Genomic DNA, 21,988 nt, shown 5'->3' with positions numbered 1-21,988 from the left:
ACGAGAAATAAACGCTTTGTTATATGTGGATGATCTTCTAAAGTCATGCTGAAGAGATTATAAGAAATAAACGCTTTATAATTAAAAATAGAAATTTGAAATTAAATGAAGTCATGCTGAAGCCGCACCAATTAATGAGAAGACCCGGCCTCCAATGACTATGCCAATAATTAAAACTATTTTTCAACATTCTCGTCAGAAAAAATAAATAATTAAACACAAATATTTATGCTTGCAGTCAGTGGTAAAAGTTAATTTGAATACACTCCTGATATTGAGTTGGAAAAAATGAAAAAGAAAAAACAATTGAAGTCCATTAACCTCCAAAAAAGAATGAAGAGGTTCTCTTCAGGAGTAGAAGAATTGAAAAATCTAGAAGTTCTTGATGATTGAGTAACTAATTAAGATCACATTCCTTCTTAATCCTCGCGATTAAACAGCACTTTTTTGGCCAATTAAGAGGCGTAAAGTATCTTGCCTTCATTTAGTCATCGTCACTGTTGTTAGTCTCTGCTTGGTTATTTAATTAATTAATTATATTGCTCCAAAAATGTAGATTTAACTAGTGAAGGTACGTTAGAGTTTCATCATATATACAATCGTCAAAGTCCAATGTTCGCTTGATAAAAAAAATAATAATTACTTGTTGTTGGAAAAAGAAATTAAACAATCTCATAGAGTTTCTTAACCTATAAATACCCATGCTCTGCATGCAAGCTCTCACGCCTTACCCAACAAACAATACCAAAGAAAGAAAAAAGAAAAGGAAAGAATTCAAGGTAGCAAGCCAAAGCAGAACCATGATGAAAGTTGCTAATTTGATAGCAGTTTTTATTCTCTTGGCTCTGGCTTCCTCATTTGTCACTGCCTATGACCCCAGCCCCCTCCAAGACTTCTGCGTAGCTATAGATGATGCTAATTCTGCTGGTACATTCAAGATTGTGATATTTCCAAATAAAAAACTATTATATGTATTTCATTTTGAATTCGCATTCCAACTGATTACATTTTGCTTGTGTCTGCAGTTCTTGTTAATGGAAAATTGTGTAAGAATCCAAGCCTCGCCACTCCTGATGATTTCTCGTACTCGGGGCTTGATGTTCCTGGAAACACATCAAATCAACTTGGAGCACGTGTTAATATCATTACAGCCGATTTAATGCCTGGGCTTAACACTCTTGGCGTATCTTTAGCACGGATAGACTTGGCGCCAAACGGTGGCCTAAACCCTCCACATTATCACCCCAGAGGATCGGAGGTTCTGCTGGTTTTGGAAGGCACTCTTTATGCTGGCTTTGTAACCTCAAATCCTGATCATCGTCTCTTTACCAAAATCCTAAAACCAGGAGATCTCTTTGTCTTCCCATTCGGCCTCATTCACTTTCAATTGAATATTGGAAAGACTCCTGCGGTTGCTATTGCTGCATTAACAAGCCAAAATCCAGGAGTAAACACAGTAGCAAATGCAATCTTTGGAGCCAGTTGGCCTCTTTATCCTGAAGTTCTCACCACAGCATTCCATTTGGATGAAAAACTTGTGGAGGATCTCCAGAGTCAAGAATGGGTGAACCCTACATAAATACTTTCTAAATTTCCCATATTCGCATAGTTGATATGCGATAATAAAGAAGTGCTCTATGCCTTCCCCTTTTAGAGTCTGTGTTTTTTTGCACGTTCTCCACCTGTTTTGTTAAGCTAATAATTTCTCTGTCAAGCGTCATGTTGCTGAAGGGTTTATGCTCTTCAGTTGAGGTTTCCCTTTTGGATTATCCACGTCCGCTCTGTATTTTGATTAACTTAAGATGGCAAGCTGTCAACTTCTTTTCATCATGTACCAAGTTTATGTCTTGTTTGATTGTATGTTGTCACTTACTTTCTCTCTCCCGAGGTTCTTTCCTCTCGGAGCTTTTTAATTTACGTACGTACCTTGGCTTACAAAAAAAAATAAAAAAAGGTATCAAAAGTTTTTTTCCCGAGTAAGCAAGAGTCAAAATCTAGACCATCACCAATTAAAAAGAAATCCAGCCTCGATCTCGAACAAAGAATGATGAAGGTAGAGTTTAGGACATAAAGTTGAGCTTCAAAATCTGAATGTAATTTATTTATATGGAGAGAAATAAGAATGTTCACCGTTTTCATCGTTGGCCTCCTACAAGATGAGTGTGCAAGGCAAAGACGTGCTACATAAATCATGAATTTTTTTTAATAACTAAAGTATTGCATTAAAACGCCAAATTAAAGATGGCGGGAAGGACAATATACAAATCTGCACAACACTCAAGTTTAGCAAGTTAAACAAACGAAAAAGGAAAAAGACCAAGAAAACCATAAAACAGAGCAACAACCACAGGATGCAGCTTTGCCTCCACGCAAACAAAACTGCCAAGCTAAACTACTAAGCTAGAAATCCAAGGGAAACTCCCACAAAACCAAAAAACTATCTCGATTCTGATTTAAATTATTACTAAATCTTTCCATCTATCATCGACTTTTCCATATCAAAAGAGATCTTCAGACCAAGCTACTAACATCATGAAACACTAGCTCCTCCTAGACCAACTCTGATATGCCAAGAATAAAATGGAAGAGAATGAATGGTATGGTGAAGAACCAGACCACTCCTTACCACCTGCTACAACCAGCCATTGCCTCTATAGAATTCAAAACTTTCAAAACCTGGAAAAAACAACTCATCACCACTGGGAACCGCAAACATAAATAGACAAAAGAAGGGCCAAAAACATTTGGCGGACTCAAATCCAAGCAACAAATTCACTTGTTCTGCGCACGCCTTCTTTTTGCCAGGTGATCTGTCATATGATTAGACTCATGACGAGAATGGGTGAAAGTGATTGAGTCAAAGCATATAACCAATCTCTTGGCTGAAGAGAAAAGCTTATAATGTAGCCAAGGTCTGTTCTTTGGATGATTCATCCAAGTAATGACATTAACATAGTGAGATTCAATAGTAATATGTTTGTGATGCAAGAGAAAGTTAGAGGCTGAGATCTCAACAGCTTTGACAGGATCTCAATAGCTTTGATAACAACTCATGGCTCGACTTCATTGGATTCTAAAATTCCAACCGACAACAAGAAAATACCAAGAAGAATTCCATAATGATTTCGCAAAACACCACCTATATCTAAGAGACCAGGCTTTCCTAGTGAAGATCCATCCACATTCTATTTGAAGCTATTAGCCTTAGGGGGAGACCACATGACAACCAAACTAGGTTTTTGGAGATTAGTCTATATAAGTAGTCCATTCGCTGATTTTAATATATTTGAAGCTGAATAGGGAAAATAAGAATCTATAGCCTTCAGCCACAAGCAGAGTCTAATAATAATAAGGAAGAATATCGTGTCATAGTCCGCGGTCTTCTGCTTGAAGATCATATTATTACGAGAAGCCAAATGGACCATGAAACTGAGAAAAACAGTATCAATCATGCCTTTTTTTTTGGAACTTGTCATTGACCAAAGAATCCTACTAAGAAAAAAAGGGCTGAGAAGCTATTTAGGCAACACCACGTTGACCCCCACCAGCTTTAATCTCATCTCTAGAGAACGGAATTTCTAGAGCAGCCAAGGAGGAAGACTAAAGCTTTAGAAAATCCAGATTACAACAAGAGGCTCTAGGTTTACCATCATGAGAATAGAGCTTACTAAAGAAATTGAACACGACTTTCTTCGCATCAAAAGGTTTTGTCAAAGTCGTTCCATCAACATCTAAGGAGAAAATCTGGTTCTTTTTTTTATCTTGTCATGGTAGAGAGATGAAAAAAATAAGTATTTCTGTCTCCAAACTTACACAACTAAACTCTTGATTTCTGATGGCAGGCAAACTCTTACACTCTGTATAAATTTCTAAGACTAAAGGCAATGGTGTTGTTTCTATTTAATTCATCCACTGATAAGTCTCTGCTTTCTTTTTGGGAATCCAGGGAATCCACTTCAAGTTTTAGAGCTTTGATTTTACTATTAGTGTTACCCACCACATTTTTACCTCACTGCATGCAACTCTCTTTCAATAACCTCAATGTCAAAGCCACATTATTTTTACCAAAGTTAGTAATCAAAGTTGCATTCTAGAAGACCTGTAGCACCTTCTTGAAATCAAATAAAAGCCACCAATAATTCATGAACCGGAAAGGCTTTGGACCCCAGTTCGCAGAGTCTAATAACAAATGAATCGGTTTGTGATCTAAAGAATACTTTGGAAGCCCATATAGAGTAAAAGATGGGAAAAGCTGAATCTAATCAATCAACATAAATATTCTATCAATACGGTTTGCTGTATTACCTCTAGACCAAGTAAACTTCCTGTTTAAAGGCAATTCAACAAGCTTGCAATAGTCAATGCAATTCTTAAAGCTTGGCATGGAATATAAGATTCGAGAGCCACCTTTTCTATCTGAGGGGAATATAGTTTCATTGAAGTCACATGTAAGACACTATGATTTGCCAACAATGTCTTTAAAATTGACAAGATAGTCCCATAACTCTTTCTTCAGCAACCCATCATTCGGAGCATAAACAAAAGACACTAAGCAATCCAAATTTGAGCAAGAAAACACACCCTCGAGATGTAAAATACGCTCATTCATAGCAACTAAACAACTAGAAGCATAAAAAAAGCTGGATTCCATATGCATAAAATACCCCTAGAAAGACCCAAGGAAGGCACTGCATACCAATCTCTAGAATATCGACCCCAAGTTGAATTACTAATACAGTCATTAATATTTTCCACTTTCATTTCCAACACACCTAAGACATCCAGACTAAGCTTTCTAACAAGATTTCTCACACATTTTTTTTTATCTCTACCCCCTAAACCATACGCATTCCAAATAATCATACTACCCATAGAAAGGATTAAAAACCACACCTTAAAAGAAGCAAGAGAAGTAAGTCACTGCTTCTTCCTACTAATCCACTCCTCCAGATCATTTTCGATAAATCCATGCAATGTTGATGTCATAAGTTGGCTTCCATCATGAATTTGGAAGATAGCTTTTCCTATATCCCAGCAAGTAATTGCTTCATCCATGGGGTCAGTATGTAATGATGGCTCACATGCTTGATCATCAACCCTTGGAGAAAATCTAATGTGTGAACTACTTGCCTCGTCTTCACTAGCTAGTTCCTTTCCATATCGAATAATAACATTTCTATTCATAATTACATTATCAGAAACTAAATTATCAATAACCCCTATCTCGGCTTGTTTAGAGCCTTAACTTTTCACTTTGAGTTTTCCTGTTTTCCAATTCTAGATCATATAACTAACTCAGATCAATAATGGGGGTAATGAAATTTGTAAATGATGACCTAATGTTTGAGTTAAAACTTGTTAACCGGCCCATACTTGAAGTCTTCTTATGTTTTTTCGGCCTATCTTCTTCAACTCTTCATTATTAGAGCCTTTTTTTCAGCTCATCTCCCTCAATAAAGGAAGCGGCTAGTGACACGTCCATGTCTATACAAGTAGTTGTAGCCACCTCATTATAATCATATAGCACCAAGGCCAAGTGGTTACCAGTGTCGTACATAAGCTCATCAGATAAAACTGTATGCTTGTATAACGCTGTAATTTCTAGAAAAAAGTACAAAAGTGGTATGCCTGGCTTGAAGCATATAATGTCAAGCTGATTTTAGCTGCCCAACGCACAATTAAAATCGAATTCAAAATCAACGTTTTGTCTTGTAGCCCTGGTGGTTGATGTTGAAAAATCAGTTTTCTGATCATCTTCCTCTTCTTCTTCATCAAAGATCACATATTCTATATACAGCGAGACATCCATAAAGTGTTTGACTTCTATGAAGCAGTTTTTGTTTCATCCTTCCATTGGTAAACCAAAGATGGCTATCTAAGCCTATCATATGCTCTAATCCTTTCTTCCCACTACAGAGAAGCACAAAAGAACAATGGCATTGAGGTTAATGTGGTCTACCAGGCAAGCAGGCATGGCTCCAAGTGCAACAACACATCATTGGTACAGAGCGCACACTGCTCAAAATATCGCAATATCATTATTCTTCTCTAGGTTAGGCTCGATTCCCTTGTTACTTACTAGAAAACCCAAAAACGTTCCTTATTTGATGGCAAAGACATATTTAAAAGGATTAAGTTTAATCTTATTATGGTTAAGTAGAGGAAAGGACTTCTTTTTTGTCTAGGAAATGTTGCTCCAAAGTCTTGCTTTCACTAGCATATTGTCATCAACATATCCCCTTATAATCCTCTCAAGTTGGTTCTTGAATATTTTTTTTTTACCATCCACTAGTAAGTGACCGTTGCATTTTTACGCCTAAAAAGCATAACTTTATAACAAAATGTTCCCACTTTAATTATGGAGCATGGTAATTTGATGATAGCTAGAGTTGGCATCCAAGAAGCTGAGGCATTCAAAACTCGCAGTGGAGTTAACCAATCAGTTAATCTTAGAGAGAGGATGGTTATCTTCTGGGAAACTTTGTTTAAATCTGGGAAGTCCACAAACATCTACCACTTGTCTATCTAAGCGAGTACTAGGTGATGATCTTATAGGTGGAAGGTATTGAAAAAATTCCTTACCTTTGATGGTCGTGAAGACTTATATGAGGGTGGCATTCAATGGAATAATGTGTATTTTAAGGCAGCTCATGTGTTCCATAATCGGCCTTTTCTAGTTTTTTTCTAAGGTTATTGTCTCTTCTAGGAAAGCGATCCCACTTAAAAGACCTTTCTGCATAATTTTCCTTAGGGAAACAGGGAGGTTCATGGCACAACACACTTGCCTCTTCCATTTGTGTATGGTTTTATATGGCCTGCTTTACTTTTAACAGGCTACTGTTCGATAGAACATAAAGCTCCTTCCACAAAGCTTTTCATTTTACTCCACTTATCAAGGTCTTAGAAGCCATTAGCTTAATTAATTCCTTGATCTTGAATATTTTCTCATTAAACCTCTTCAAGTATACTCGCATGAACTCATCATTTGTCTGAGTAACGCTAAAAGTTTTGTTGAAATTCTTTTAGCTAGAATGCTTGTGCAGAATTGTGTCACCAGCTTGGAACAAAGGTCGCCAAAGCTTATAATGGAGTCTGGATCCAAATTATTATATCATGCATATATTGACACTCTAAAGGTTACAGGGAGGATCTTGTATATGGCATAGCTTGTAACAACCCTATACATACACACATACATACATACATGTGTGTGTGTGTGTGAGAGAGAGAGAGAGAGAGAGAGAGATTAAAATTTACACTTTACAGTAAACAAATAGAATAAGGACTATTTAATTCAAGCTCAATAATTCATTCACCTCATCATTTAATGGAGTAGCTTATCATTATTTTATTAACATCTTCGCCAATCCTTAACTAAAATGTTATTTCCATTAATCAGGAAATAATCTTCTCAACTTGTCTATTAGTTAGTGTACTATTTCTCTTAGCCAAGTTATTAATCTTTGGCTCTTCCATTTAACAGGAAATTATTTCAATCAATCCAGAAATAATATTTTGATTCGCTCACCCATTCGACATGACATTATTTTCATTAATCGGGAATTAACTTTTTGATGCGCCCATTCGACAAGGAATTATTCTACTTTTTTATTTCACAATTTTACACTAAAATTACAATCAAAGGAAATTGATTCCAAGAATTATTGAAATAGACTGATAGATTATTTCAAGGTGTTAAACACCTACCTGATGCTTGTGCTCGTGATGTTGTCCCCTGCTGCTGATCTAACTCTGCACCCTCATTTGTATCACCAAAATTAATGAATCACCAACTGTTCATTTTTCATAAGAATCAATCTTATCTTCCATGTAAATTTCAATTTAAAATCAACACAACTCCATACGATTCACATATTTTTCCAACTCAATGTTCCACCACAAGCTTTGCTAAATTTCAAGGGAATAAAATTCCTTTCTTGATTTTTTATGTTGTTGTTGTTGTTGTTGATATTAGAACACATCAATTCATCTAAATAAACATGTTCTCGTCATTGTTAAGGCCAAGGTTCAACCCTCTTTTTTTTTTTGTAGTCTTGGTTGAAACCAATGGAGAGGTATGGAAGGATCCTCTTTTTTTTTTCTAAAAAAAATCTTATTCTTTCCCTCCATTTACATTTATAATCATACTATTTAATACAATTTTAATTAATTGTATTAATTCTTCAATTTCTTTCCCATTTCTTCCTTTTGGCTGAAATTGTCCACACACAGAAGGGAAATTTATTTCTTCTACTTTTTTAAAAAAATAACCAATTACCCAATCTTATCACATGCTTATAATCATTATTAAACATAAAAATAACTTCATTAAATAGAAATCAAAGCAACAAAGAGGTGAATGCAACATTATTTGTTAAGCATTCAAACCTCTTTTTATGCTTATAAAGCATAAAACAAAACAAATAACAAAAACAACAAAAGTAGGCCATAAATGACCTATTTTTTGGTCTGCAATGAATACCTAGAACACCTATTCTCTCTTAGCTTTGATTTGGAAAAAATTTCCCCTCATAAGCTTATAAAGCTTAAGAAAGCTTTTATTTTTGCTCTTGGACCTCTACCCTTATATTTCTTATTGATATTACTATCTGTTTTCTTGTATTCTCTTGTTTTTTTTCTTTCCTTCTTTTCTATCCAGCCCCTTCTCGATCTTGAAAAGGGTGTTTATAGGGTTTTGAAAGGTTTTGAATCTATTTCTAACGTCTTGATCTTGAGAGGAGTGTTGTGAATCCTTAATACGGAGTCATTGAGGGGTCTTTGTGTGTGAACACACAAAAACCCAATTTTGTTTTTGCATGATAGTTGCACTGTTAAAGTTGACTAAGTTTCCCACTTTCGAGACTTCGTCGGAGCAATTCTAACATCATCGTCACCCGAGACCACTTAAATTTGGTAGAGGGGGTGCACATATTTCATTTGGATCCAATTTTGCTTAATTTGGAGGTTTGTAACTCTGCGTTGATTCATTTAAAGGTGCCAACCTAATCAGCCCTAACTCTGAGTCTCACATGTCTTACAGGTTGGTCCTTAGTTTTGGATTTCTTCAATCAAGTCCCTAATTGCTCATCAAACTTCAATATTTATGTAATTAAGCCTCTCATTTGACCAAATTAACTCTTAAAAATTACAATTCGATCTCCAGACTTTAATTTCTTCCAATTAAAGCCTAAATTGACTTTAAAAAAATCATTTTTTTCTTGTAATTAAGCCCTCAATAAATTCAATTAAACCTTGAAGAATTCTAATTGAGTCCTTAAACATCAAATTTTGAATTTTCCTCTTTAAAATGAATTTTATTTGCTAGTAAAGCCTTTTTTAGTCCAAAATACGCTGTCAAATTTTTTAATTTTGTATATTTTCATCTTCCTCAACCTATTTGTGGCAATTTACTGGGCATTCTGATATACTCTTCTCACTTATATATATTTTTCAATTTTCTTGCAACATTTTTTCAATTTTGTTTTTGTATTTTCTTTTTTTATTTTTTTTGAAATTTTTTTATTTATGTGGGGCCCCAAAATGAGTAACAATAATTATCATTACCAACATGCAAGTGATCATTATCAAGTTAGGGTTCAAACCTGGTTAGAGTCGCGAGAGTAGATTTAACGTGTTGATTCGCACTAGTGTTCGGAAACCAATCCACAGAGTTAGGAGAGGAGACATTATTGACAACAATTTTGGCATTTGGTTGTTATCCATAGCTGTGAAGCTGAGAACATTGAGGAGTTGTATGACTAAATGATAGGCAAAGTTGGCACTTGACATTATTTGTAAAAGAAAAATTATTGGACCATTGTGAAGAGCCATTATTCCTTCTATTTTATTGTCAATTGCTCTGCCTCTAGTCACTGTTATAAGACCCCTAAAAACCATGAAAATTAGACTTGTTTTGGATGTTGTTTCGATTCTTGTTGGAATGCCAACTTCCATGAAATCATCCTCTGCCACGACTAAAATTAGGACTATTGTTATACAAACCTAAGGACTGATGGTGTGTAATATTAGTTGATGGTGGCTGAGCTAGCGTAGTCAGTAAAGAAGGAGTGACAACTATGGGTTGAAGAGAGGTCTTGTGAAGGAACTCATGCGTAAGGAGATGACTATGAATATCTGCATACAAAAAAGATCATGCCTTGGTCGCAAGGCTTGTTACCAAGTCTTTGAACTCACCGCGAAGACCCCAAAACATAAACAAATTGAAATCCTCAAGAGAAATTGGCTAGCCAACAACTCCTAATTTATCAAATAATTTTTTTGCCTTCTTTGTGTGTGTGTGTGTGTGTGTGTGTGTGTGTGTGTGTAGGGACCGAATCATCACCTTGATGAATATCTTGAGAAGATCCATGAAGTTGCATAATGTAAGAATTACATGGGGAAAATAGGGCCTGCTCAAGAGTATAAAAAATACAATGCGAGGTTTCGTAATTGACAACAAAATGCAGTACATCCATTGAAAGATAAGAAAGGAGTGCACTTAGAATAAGTTGATCCTTCTGCTTCCAACGAAGAAAAAAAGGATTAGTTTGAAGAGAATAACCATCAACAACAATCACATAAGAAGGAGGACACAGCAAGGAGCCGTCAACAAAGTGAAAAATACCTTGTCCAATAAGATACAGTTTCATCTGCATTTACCAACAAAGATATTGATGTTTGGAAGCTTTAAAGAAATAACTTGCTGAGTATTAGATATGGGAACAATCGTTGTAAATGAAGCCTAAATGGGGGGAAGATTTATGGCAACAACAGTAGCAGGGGAAGATTTCAAAGCAAAGGAAAAAAAAAAAGTCTGGATTGATTGAGAAGAAATGGCATCCTATTATTATTATTGTGGTTTTGTTGCTACCTTGAATTCTTTTTCTACTATTATTATTTCTTGGGTAAGGAGTGAGAACTTGCATGCAAAGCATGAGTATTTATAGTAGAGCATTTATCCTTTGTTTAAGTTTTTATTAACAATATAATAATCAGACATTCAAATTTGACAATTGTATGCATAAACACTAATACATATAATATATTTAATAAACAAGGAAATTGTGTGATATATAAACAACAATATTAATAATAAGGATGACGACGATTACCTGGGAGCTTAATTGCTTATGACTAAGTTCTTTGTACAAATACTTTAACCCCTTATTGGTCAAAATAATTGCTTTTTAATTGCGTGGATTAAGAAGAAACCTAATCTTAATTAGCTAACGATCAAGAATTTCTAGATTCTTCAATTTTTATACTCTTGGAGAGAACGTCTTCATCTTGTAATCTTCGTTCTCTTGCATTCTTCAAAGAAACCATGATTTTCATCCATGAAAAAATAAATACCCAAAACCATAGGCGCTCTCTCTTTCTTTGTTTCACTGGTTAGATTGCTTGTTGTGTTCTTTTAATTAATTTATTTTTTGGTGTGGCTTTCTGATGGACTTCAAGCCTTCAATGATCGTTTCTTTTCATTAGTATTTCAATTCAACTTCATACCATCCCGGTTTGGTTTGATATATTTCTTGAAATCAATCTATCAAACCAAACCAGGTTTATCAACTGTGTTTTCAAATGATATCATATCTCTCTTTCCCTCTTCACAAATTAAAATCTAATATTTAATCAAAGCTGCATATCAACAAATCTGTATTTTCCTTTAATGCTGCCACCTATTTTGAAAATCTGTAATTTCAGAAGCTAGAAGTTTTGCCTATTTAATCCATGTCATCCGTAGAGATGAACACATGCCCGAAATTAACCTAGTTCAATCTCTTGATTTTTTTAGTTAGCTATATATTTCGGAGTCCATCTATTAGTTAACTTCTTCCTCTAAGATGTGTACTAAAAAAAACTTGGCTGAAGAACTTAATCCCATCTCTAAACATCACACATGACAGGGACGAGGAGCTGATTAACTTAACAAAACCTTTAGGATTATAACGTACACAAATACACACACAAAGAGGTATACAACCACTTCCTTATTACATCACAGCATGGTAATGGCATAGAGCTATATGCAGAGACCAAGGCTTTGAGTACTGCCTTATTATCGAAAAAGGGAAATTCACAAGGTATTTATGTAGGGTTCACCCATTCTTGACTCTGGAGATCCTCCACAAGTTTTCTATCCAAATGGAATGCTGTGGTGATGACAGCAGGATTGATAGAGGGACTGGCTCCAAAGATTGCATTTGCTACTGTATTTACTCCTGGATTTTGACTTGTTAATGCAGCGATAGCAACTGCTGGAGTTTTTCCAATATTCAACTGAAAGTGAACGAGGCCAAATGGAAACACAATGAGATCTCCTGGTTTTAGAATCTTTGCAAAGAGACGATGATCAGGGTTTGACGTGACAAAACCAGCATAAAGAGTGCCCTTCACAACCAATAGAAGCTCTGACGCTCTAGGGTGATAGTGTGGAGGGTTCAGGCCACCATTTGGAGCAAAATCTATCCGTGCCATAGATACACCAAGAGTGTTAAGTCCTGGCATTAGATCGGCCGTCACTATATTAACATGCACTCCAAGTTGATTTGACGTGTTTCCAGGAACATCAAACCCAGAAAACGAGAAATCATCTGGAGTGTAAAGGCTTGGATTCTTGCAAAATTTCCCATTGACAAGCACTGCACACACAAATTAACAAAGCCGTATTAGTTGTCATGTAAATTCAAAATGAATAATATATATAAAAGTTCGTCACTCGAAAATATCATATATAATTAAATTGGCTGCATGGTCCCGCCATGCCACATATTTTATGTGCTCAGCTATATATTATATATTGTGATCATAGAATTCGACCGGTACAGTGAATATATATACACTCATGTTGAATCGGGATCGTGAAATTTAAATGAAAGAGTGAAAAATGACAAAAGAAAGAGACAGTATGTATACCAGCAGAATCAGTATCATTTATGGCTACACATATGTCTTGAAGGGGGCTGGGGTCATAGGCAGTGGCAAATGAGGAAGTCAGGGCCAAGAGAACAAGAGCTCCTAGCAAATTAGCAACTTTCATATCGTTCTCTCTTTTTCTAGGATTGTCTTTTGGTTGTGGAGTGAGAACTTGCATGCAGAGCATGGGTATTTATAGATGAGTTATACGCCGTTTAAGTTTTGTTTCTCAACCCTAATAGACCTTCACTAGTTAAATTTACATTTTTGCCCAGACAGAGAACACACTCATTACAAGCAATGGTGAGAACCCGGGAGCCTGATGATGACTAAGTTGAGGCAAAAAAGAGTTCAACAAGTACTTTAATGTCTCTCTATTGGCCAGAGGTGGATAGAGAAGAAACGTATAATCAATCATAATTGCCTAACTATAAGAACTTCTAGAGTTTTCAATTCCATCGTGCGCGTCTTCATCTTGTACTCTTCATTCTTCAACTCCATGATGTAATTCATCCGCGAACACAGTATGCATAAATGGCTATATCGAATGTTGCTAATTATGTAGTTTTAATTTTTCTTTTATGTTTGATATAGTCCTTGATGGATCTCCTTTCATAATTAGCAAAATATTATATCAAATAAGATTTCAGCTAGAAGATTATATTCTTAGGTTACTGCAGTGATCAAGTTAAACGAAATCACTTAAATTGAAAGAAAACTTTAGTACATTTTTCAGTTCTAATCCTGATGCATGCCTTCATCTTGTTGAAACCTCTGTCAAAGAACCATATCAACCCAATAGTTTAAGCTGTTAAGTGAAGTTCCAAGATATGATATATATTATTCTCCAACACACCCCCTCAAGTGAAAGCCATTTGAACTTAAAACTTGCACAGACCCACATTATTTTGTGCTTAATTTTTATCAAATAAATGGGGATGGTGAGATTCGAACTCGTGACCGCTTGGTCATTAAGGCTCTGATATCATGTCAAAGAACCATCTCAACCCAATAGCTTAAACTGTTAGGTGAGGTCTTAGGATATAATTTATATTATTCTCTAACAACCTCCAGGTATATCAGATTTGATATATTTTCAACTATTTTACATAAATATCTATACCACTTGAAAATACGTACAGCAGATGGGATGCTTATTATAAAAAAAAACAGCTTGGGATGCTTTAATTTTTATTTAATAATTTATACCCACAATTTCTTGATCGTACGTTATCTTGTACTCGCACTTGTTTCATCCCTATCCCCTAGTTTGCTTGCTATGGTGCCCTGGCTTAATAAAACTAATTAGTATGAGGAAAAAAGAGGTCAATTATCTGAAAATACATCAAGTTCTGCAGGCTGATTAGGCAAGATTAATCCTATCCCCCGCACTCCAAAAAAGTCTAACTTTTCATCATGAAACCCATGCATGTCTATTTTTTTGGCTTGAAAATAAAAGTCACGGTGTTCAATCATATATAGTTTGGTAGGATGATTTTGCCTATTTTTCTTAAAATCTCTGCATTAATCATTGATATCTGTCCCTTATATGAGGTTAGGGGGGGAAAATACAAAAACCATCTATCGATCGAACAGTTGAAATCATTTACCCCTTTCTTAGTTTGAATTAGAGTTTGAATCCAAGAAGAGAGATTATGGAAAATAAACGTTTTGTTTTGTTATATGTGGATGATCTTTTAGTCTCCTAAAGAAAAAGTATTGTTTTCTAGAATCCTCAACAATGAACGATCATGAGACTACGTAACTCAATAATTCAAGTTCAAATAATATTGTTTTATTAAAAAAAAAAAAACATTGTGTATTGAAACAACAAACACTTGGTAATGGGCACGAGTTGATCAATGTTGACGATCCGGCCCCGTGATTATACGAAACGTGTCCTTCAAATTTAGTCAACGTGAGTGCCCATGAAAACAACAGGAGAGTTGCAAGTAAAAATTAAATGAAGTCATGCTGAAGCCTCCAATCATTGTGATAATAAACGTTAAGCATGTTTTATTAAACTTTCGTTGAATTGTATTAAGAGAGGTAATAAAAATCAAGTGTTTAAATATAAATTAAATATATTAATTAAATATATTAAGTGATAAATTAAATACATTCAATAGTTTTTAATTATTTCATCCAGTAATGTTTTTTTTTTATTGTTTATTATAAATCTTAAACATATATATATAAATTGATTAGCTGCATTAAATGATAATACTTATGAAAAAAATATATTAAAAAAAGATATATACAAATCTTAAACATAAAAAATAACTTCTCGTTGTTTTGGTCATTAAATAGCTATTTTCATATATTCCTTGATTATCATAAAAAAAATTATATAATACTAATGAAAAAGAAAATTATTATTTATGAAATAGTACTTTTGGTATTAAAAAAAGGGAGGTTTAGTCATCGCTAATGCTCAAGTTAATTTCAATATACTCCTGATATTGAGTTGAAAAAATGAAAAAGAAAAAACAACTCAAGTCCATTAATTAGAAAATAATATAAAAAATAGAAAAATTATGTTAAAGAAAAATATTGTTAGAGAATAATATAAATCATATCCTGAAACTTTACCTAACAGCTTAAGCTTCAGGGTTGAATTGATTTTTTGACATGGTATCAGAGCCTTGATGACCAAGCGGTCACGAGTTCGAATCTCATCATCCACATTTATTTGGTAAAAATTAAGCATAAGGTAATGTAGACCTATGCAAGTTTCAAACCCAAAGAGCTTTCACTTGAGGGGGTGTGTTAGAGAATAATATAAATCATATCTTGGGACCTCACCTAACAGCTTAAGCTTTTAGGTTGAATTTGTCAGTTTGAACTGGTTTCTGTTCGGTTTCAATTTTTTTTTAAAAAAATTTCGATTTACTTACTTTTTTTTTATAAAAACCAAACCGAACCGAAAATGATCACCCCTAGCAGCAGCTAACATTGGTGGCAGCGTAAGAGAAGAAGTAGAGTGAGTGATTGGTGTTACAGCAGCAACCCGTTAAAGTTCCTGATTATTCATTGACAGAGGAGAAGGAGAGTTTTCCGGAGAAAGAACAATATAAAAACAGGGGAGTAAAAGGATTGGAGGAGGTCGGATGTGTTGAAGTTTCTAGAGAAGAATGAACTTGTGATTTTCCCGCTTTGATACCAAGTTAAGTTAAGAGATTGATTATATATGAATTGTAATGATTGCTAATGGCTTCAACCATTCTTTGTATTTATATTTTTAGGGTTGTATATAATATAATAATAGAATATATTAAATATGATAACTATTCCTATATAAGTTGTGTATATATATATAAAAGGAGTCTAGCCTCTTTCCATAATAACCCCTTTCTTAGTTTGAATCCAAGAAGAGATTACGAGAAATAAACGCTTTGTTATAAGAAATAAACGCTTTATAAGGATGATCTTCTAAAGTCATGCTGAAGAGATTATAAGAAATAAACGCTTTATAATTAAAAATAGAAATTTGAAATTAAATGAAGTCATGCTGAAGCCGCACCAATTAAAGAGAAGACCCGGCCTCCAATCACTGTGCCAATAATTAAAACTATTTTTCAACATTCTCGTCAGAAAAAATAAATAAATAAACACAAATATTTATGCTTGCAGTGGTAAAAGTTAATTTGGCATTGAGTTGGAAAAAATGAAAAAGAAAAAACAATTGAAGTCCATTAACCTCCAAAAAAGAATGAAGAGGTTCTCTTCAGGAGTAGAAGAATTGAAAAATCTAGAAGTTCTTGATGATTGAGTAACTAATTAAGATCACATTCCTTCTTAATCCTCGTCATTAAACAGCATTTTTTTGGCCAATTAAGAGGCGTAAAGTATCTTGCCTCCATTTAGTCATCGTCACTGTTGTTAGTCTCTGCTTGGTTATTTAATTAATTAATTATATTGCTCCAAAAATATAGATTTAACTAGTGAAGGCACGTTAGAGTTTCATCATATATACAATCGTCAAAGTCCAATGTTCGCTTGATAAATACCCATGCTCTGCATGCAAGCTCTCCCGCCTTACCCAACAAACAATACCCAAGAAGGAAAAAAGAAAAGGAAAGAATTCAAGGTAGCAAGCCAAAGCAGAACCATGATGAAAGTTGCTAATTTGATAGCGGTTTTTATTCTCTTGGCTCTGGCTTCCTCATTTGTCACTGCCTATGACCCCAGCCCCCTCCAAGACTTCTGCGTAGCAATAGATGATGCTAATTCTGCTGGTACATTCAAGATTGTGATATTTCGGAATCACGAACTATTATATGTATTTCATTTTGAATTCGCATTCCAACTGATTACATTTTGCTTGTGTCTGCAGTTCTTGTTAATGGAAAATTGTGTAAGAATCCAAGCCTCGCCACTCCTGATGATTTCTCGTACTCGGGGCTTGATGTTCCTGGAAACACATCAAATCAACTTGGAGCACGTGTTAATATCATTACAGCCGATCTAATGCCTGGGCTTAACACTCTTGGCGTATCTTTAGCACGGATAGACTTGGCGCCAAACGGTGGCCTAAACCCTCCACATTATCACCCCAGAGGATCGGAGGTTCTGCTGGTTTTGGAAGGCACTCTTTATGCTGGCTTTGTAACCTCAAATCCTGATCATCGTCTCTTTACCAAAATCCTAAAACCAGGAGATCTCTTTGTATTCCCATTCGGCCTCATTCATTTTCAATTGAATATTGGAAAGACTCCTGCCGTTGCTATTGCTGCATTAACAAGCCAAAATCCAGGAGTAAACACAGTAGCAAATGCAATCTTTGGAGCCAGTTGGCCTCTTTATCCTGAAGTTCTCACCACAGCATTCCATTTGGATGAAAAACTTGTGGAGGATCTCCAGAGTCAAGAATGGGTGAACCCTACATGAATACTTTCTAAATTTCCCATATTCGCATAGTTGATGTGCGATAATAAAGAAGTGCTCTATGCCTTCCCCTTTTAGAGTCTATGTGTTTTTTTTGGAACGTTCTCCACCTGTTTTGTTAAGCTAATAATTTCTCTGTCAGGTGTCATGTTGCTGGAGGGTTTATGCTCTTCAGTTGAGGTTTCCCTTTTGGATTATCCACGTCCGTTCTGTATTTTGAATAACTTAAGATGGCAAGCTGCCAACTTCTTTTCATCATGTACCAAGTTTATGTCCTGTTTGATTGTATCAAAAGTTTTTTAATCTACGTACGTACCTTGACTTACCAAAAAAAGAAAAGGTATCAAAAGTTTTTTCCCAAAGTAATCAAGAGTCAAAATCTAGACCAATATTGGAAATGATTTCATGGTGGCTGAGATATTGGATGCTCGCTAATTTGGTGCTTTAGCTAGTAATATTTCATGGTATGTATCATCCGAAGGCAGACTAACATTGGCTGTCGAGGATGAGTCGTCCATTCTCCACGGGGATTTTTCTTCATTGGACTCGATACTGTTAAGGAGTTTGTACTCCGGCTACTGAAATAACCTCAATATCTGCTATTCCATGATGACATTTTCATGGACGACTTGTGCAAATATATTTATATGGAGAGAAATAAGAAAGTTCACCGTTTTCATCGTTGGCCTCCTACAAGATGAGTGTGCAAGGCAAAGACGTGCTACAGAAATCATGATTTTTTTTTTAATAACTAAAGTATTGCATTAAAACGCCAAATTAAAGATGGCGGGAAGGACAAGATAAAAATCTGCACAACACTCAAGTTTAGCAAATTAAACAAACGAAAAAGGAAAAAGACCAAGAAAACCACAAAACAGAGCAACAACCACAGGATGCAGCTTTGCCTCCACGCAAACAAAACTGCCAAGCTAAACTACCAAGCTAAAAATCCAAGGGAAACTCCCATAAAACCAAAAAACTATCTCGATTCTGATTTAAATTATTACTAAATCTTTCCATCTATCCTCGACTTTTCCATATTAAAAGAGATCTTCAGACCAAGCTACTAACATCATGAAACACCAGCTCCTCCTAGACCAACTCTGATATGCCAAGAATAAAATGGAAGAGAATGAATGGTATGGTGAAGAACCAGACCACTCCTTACCACCTGCTACAACCAGCCATTGCCTCTCTAGAATTCAAAACTTTCAAAACCTGGAAAAAACAACTCATCACCACTAGGAACCGCAAACAGATATAGACAAAAGAAGGGCCAAAAACATTTGGCCGACTCAAATCCAAGCAACAAATTCTCTTGTTCTGTGCACTCCTTGTTTTGCCAGGTGATCTGCCATATAATTAGACTCATGACGAAAATAGGTGAAAGTGATTGAGTCAAAGCATAGAGCCAATCTCTTGGCTAAAGAGAAAAGCTTATAATGTAGCAAAGGTTTATTTTCTGGATTATTCATCCAATTAATGACATTATCAGAGTTAGATTCAATAATAATAGAGGCTGAGATCTCAATAGCTTTGACAAGATCTCAATAGCTTTGACAACAACTCGTGGCTCGACTTCATTGGATTTTAAAATTCAAACCGACAACAACAAGATACCAAGAAGAATTCCATAATGATTTCATAAAACACCACCCATACCTAAGGAACCAGGCTTTCCCAGTGAAGATCCATCCACATTCCATTTGAAGCTATTAGCTTTAGGGAGAGACCACATGACAACCAAACTAGGTTTTTGGAGATTAGTCTATATAAGTAGCCCTTTTGCTGATTTTAATATATTTGATGCCGGAAAATAAGAATCTATAGCCTTCAGCCATAAGCAGAGTCTAGTAATAATAAGGAAGAATAGCGTGTCATAGTCCGGGGTTTTCTAGTTGAAGATCACATCATTATTGAGAAGCCAAATGCCCTTTTTTTTGGAACTTGTCATTGACTAAAGAATCCTACTGAGAAAAAAGGGTCGAGAAGCTATTTAGGCAGCACCACGTTGACCCCCACCAACTTTAATCTCATCTCTAGAGAATGGAATTTCTAGAGCAGCCAAGGAGGAAGACTAAAGCTTTAGAAAATCTAAATTACAACAAGAGGCTTTAGGTCTACCATCATGAGAATAGAGCTTACTAAATAAATTGAACATGACTTTCTTCACATCAGAAGGTTTTGTCAGAGTCGTTCCATCAACATCTAAGGAGAAAATCTGATTCTTTTTTTGTCTTGTCGTGGTAGAGAGATGAAAAAAATAAGTATTTCTGTCTCCAAACTTACACCACTAAACTCTTGATTTCTGATGGCAGGCAGACTCTTACACTCTGTATAAATTTCTAAGACTAAAGGCAATGATATTGTTTCTATTTAATTCATCCACTCATAAGTCTCTGCATTTTTATTTTTTTTTGGAATATAGGGAATCCACTTCAAGTTCTAGAGCTTTGATTTCACTATTAGTGTTACCCACCACATTTTTACCTCACTGCATGCAATTCTCTTTCAATAACCTCAATGTCGAAGCCACATTATTTTTACCAAAGTTAGTAATCAAAGCTGCATTCTAGAAGACCTGTAGCACCTTCCTGAAATCAAATAAGAGCCACCAATAATTCATGAACCGGAAAGGCTTTGGACCCAGTTCGTAGAGTCTAATAACAGATGAATCGGTCTGTGATCTAAAGAATACTTTGGAAGCCCATACAGAGTAAAAGATGGGAAAAGCTTAAGCCAATCAGTCAACATAAATATTCTATCAATATGGTTTGTTGCATTACCTCTAGACCAAGTAAACTTCTTCCTGTTTAATGGCAGTTCAACAAGCTCGCAATAGTCAATGCAATTCTTAAAGTTTGTCATGGAAGATGAGATTCGAAAGCCACCTTTTCTATCCAAGGGGAATATAGTTTCATTGAAGTCATTTGTAAGACACTATGGTTTGCCAACAATGTCTTTAAAATTGACAAGATAGTCCCATAACTCCTTCAACAACCCATCATTTGGAGTATAAACAAAAGACACTAAGCAATCCAAATTTGAACAAGAAAACACAGCCTCAAAATGTAAAATATGCCCATTTATAGCAACTGAACAACTAGAAGCACAAAAAAAGGCTGGATTTCATATGCATAAAATACCCCTAGAAAGACCTAAGGAAGGCATTGCATACTAGTCTCTAGAATATCTACCCCAAGTCGAATTAATGATACAGTTATTAATATTGTCCACTTTCATTTCCAACACACCCAAGACATCCAGACTAAGCTTTCTAACAAGATTTCTCACACATTTGTTTTTATTTCTGCCCCCTAAACCACACGCATTTCAAATAATCATACGACCCATAGAAAGGATTAAAAACCACACCTTAAAAGAACCAAGAGAAGTAAGTCACCGCTTCTTCCTACTAATCCACTACTCCATATCATTTTTAATAAATCCATGCAGTGTCTATGTCATAAGTTGGGTTCCATCATGAATTTGCAAGATAGCTTTTCCCATATCCCAGCAAGTAATTGCTTCATCTATGGGGTCAGTATGTAATGGCTCACATGCTTGATCATCAATCCTTGGAAAAAATCTAATGTGTGAACTGCTTGCCTCGTCTTCACTAGCTAGTTCCTTTCTAGATCGAATAATAACATTTCTATTCATAATTACATTATCAGAAACTAAATTATCAATAACCCCTATCTCAGCTTGCTTAGAGCCTTAACCTTTTTACTTTATGTGGTTTCCTTTTCTTAAGAGAGGATGCTTTGCGTGTAAATATCTTAACTTTCTTTCTTTGAGTTTTCCTGTTTTTCAATTCCAAATCATACAACTTACTCAGATCAATAATGGGGGTAATGAAATTTACAAATGATGGCGCAATGTTTAAGTTAAAACTTGTTAATCGGCCTATACTAGAAGTCTTCTTTCAGCCCATCTTCTTTAACTCTTCACTATTAGAGCTTTTTTTTCCCAGCTCATCTCCCTCAATAAAGGAAGCGGCTTGTGACACGTCCACGTCTATACAAGCAGTTATAGCCACCTCATCATAATCATATAGCATAAGAGCCAAGTGGTTACCAGTGTTGTACATATGCTTATCAGATAAAGCTAAATGCCTGTATAATTCTGTAATTTCTAGAAAAAAGTACAAAAATGGTATGGCTGGCCTGAAGCATTTAATGTC

The 21,988-nt window shown here is 35.3% G+C and overlaps 3 protein-coding genes across 3 annotated transcripts in view; 2 read left to right on the top strand and 1 right to left on the bottom strand.

Moving 5' to 3' along the window:
* The first annotated feature begins 727 nt into the window (after positions 1-727).
* Positions 728-21,988, top strand: part of LOC7453671 (germin-like protein subfamily 1 member 16) — a 79,732-nt gene continuing 58,471 nt past the window's right edge. The window contains exons 1-2 of the mRNA XM_002306173.4: positions 728-927; positions 1,026-2,053. Of these exons, the coding sequence (XP_002306209.2) occupies positions 801-927; positions 1,026-1,579 (681 nt within the window). The 5' untranslated portion in view covers positions 728-800 and the 3' untranslated portion in view covers positions 1,580-2,053. The remainder of the gene's footprint in view (positions 928-1,025; positions 2,054-21,988) is intronic.
* On the bottom strand, positions 11,918-13,090 carry LOC112327227 (germin-like protein subfamily 1 member 13). The gene is made up of 2 exons (XM_024599311.2): positions 12,916-13,090; positions 11,918-12,641 (listed from the first exon to the last, which is right to left on the bottom strand). Exons 1-2 carry the CDS (start codon positions 13,037-13,039, stop codon positions 12,088-12,090), a joined length of 678 nt encoding a protein of 225 aa, XP_024455079.1. The 5' UTR covers positions 13,040-13,090; the 3' UTR covers positions 11,918-12,087.
* On the top strand, positions 16,921-18,113 carry LOC7453672 (germin-like protein subfamily 1 member 16). The gene is made up of 2 exons (XM_002306174.4): positions 16,921-17,153; positions 17,252-18,113. The coding sequence occupies exons 1-2, from the start codon at positions 16,928-16,930 to the stop codon at positions 17,803-17,805; spliced, it is 780 nt and encodes a 259-aa protein (XP_002306210.2). The 5' UTR covers positions 16,921-16,927; the 3' UTR covers positions 17,806-18,113.

This window comes from Populus trichocarpa, chromosome 4 (assembly GCF_000002775.5).
Source record: "Populus trichocarpa isolate Nisqually-1 chromosome 4, P.trichocarpa_v4.1, whole genome shotgun sequence".
NCBI lineage: Eukaryota > Viridiplantae > Streptophyta > Magnoliopsida > Malpighiales > Salicaceae > Populus > Populus trichocarpa.
The sequence above is the reverse complement of the archived record's forward strand: the minus strand, read 5'-3'. Positions and strand labels throughout refer to the sequence as shown.

Coding starts and splice junctions, on each gene's coding strand:
- LOC112327227 (XM_024599311.2), bottom strand. CDS start 13,039: ATGAAAGTTGCTAATTTGCTAGGAGCTCTTGTTCTCTTGGCCCTGACT. Junction 12,642..12,915: donor AAATGATACTGATTCTGCTG/GTATACATACTG, acceptor TTGTGTGTGCAG/TGCTTGTCAATGGGAAATTT.
- LOC7453672 (XM_002306174.4), top strand. CDS start 16,928: ATGCTCTGCATGCAAGCTCTCCCGCCTTACCCAACAAACAATACCCAA. Junction 17,154..17,251: donor AGATGATGCTAATTCTGCTG/GTACATTCAAGA, acceptor TTGTGTCTGCAG/TTCTTGTTAATGGAAAATTG.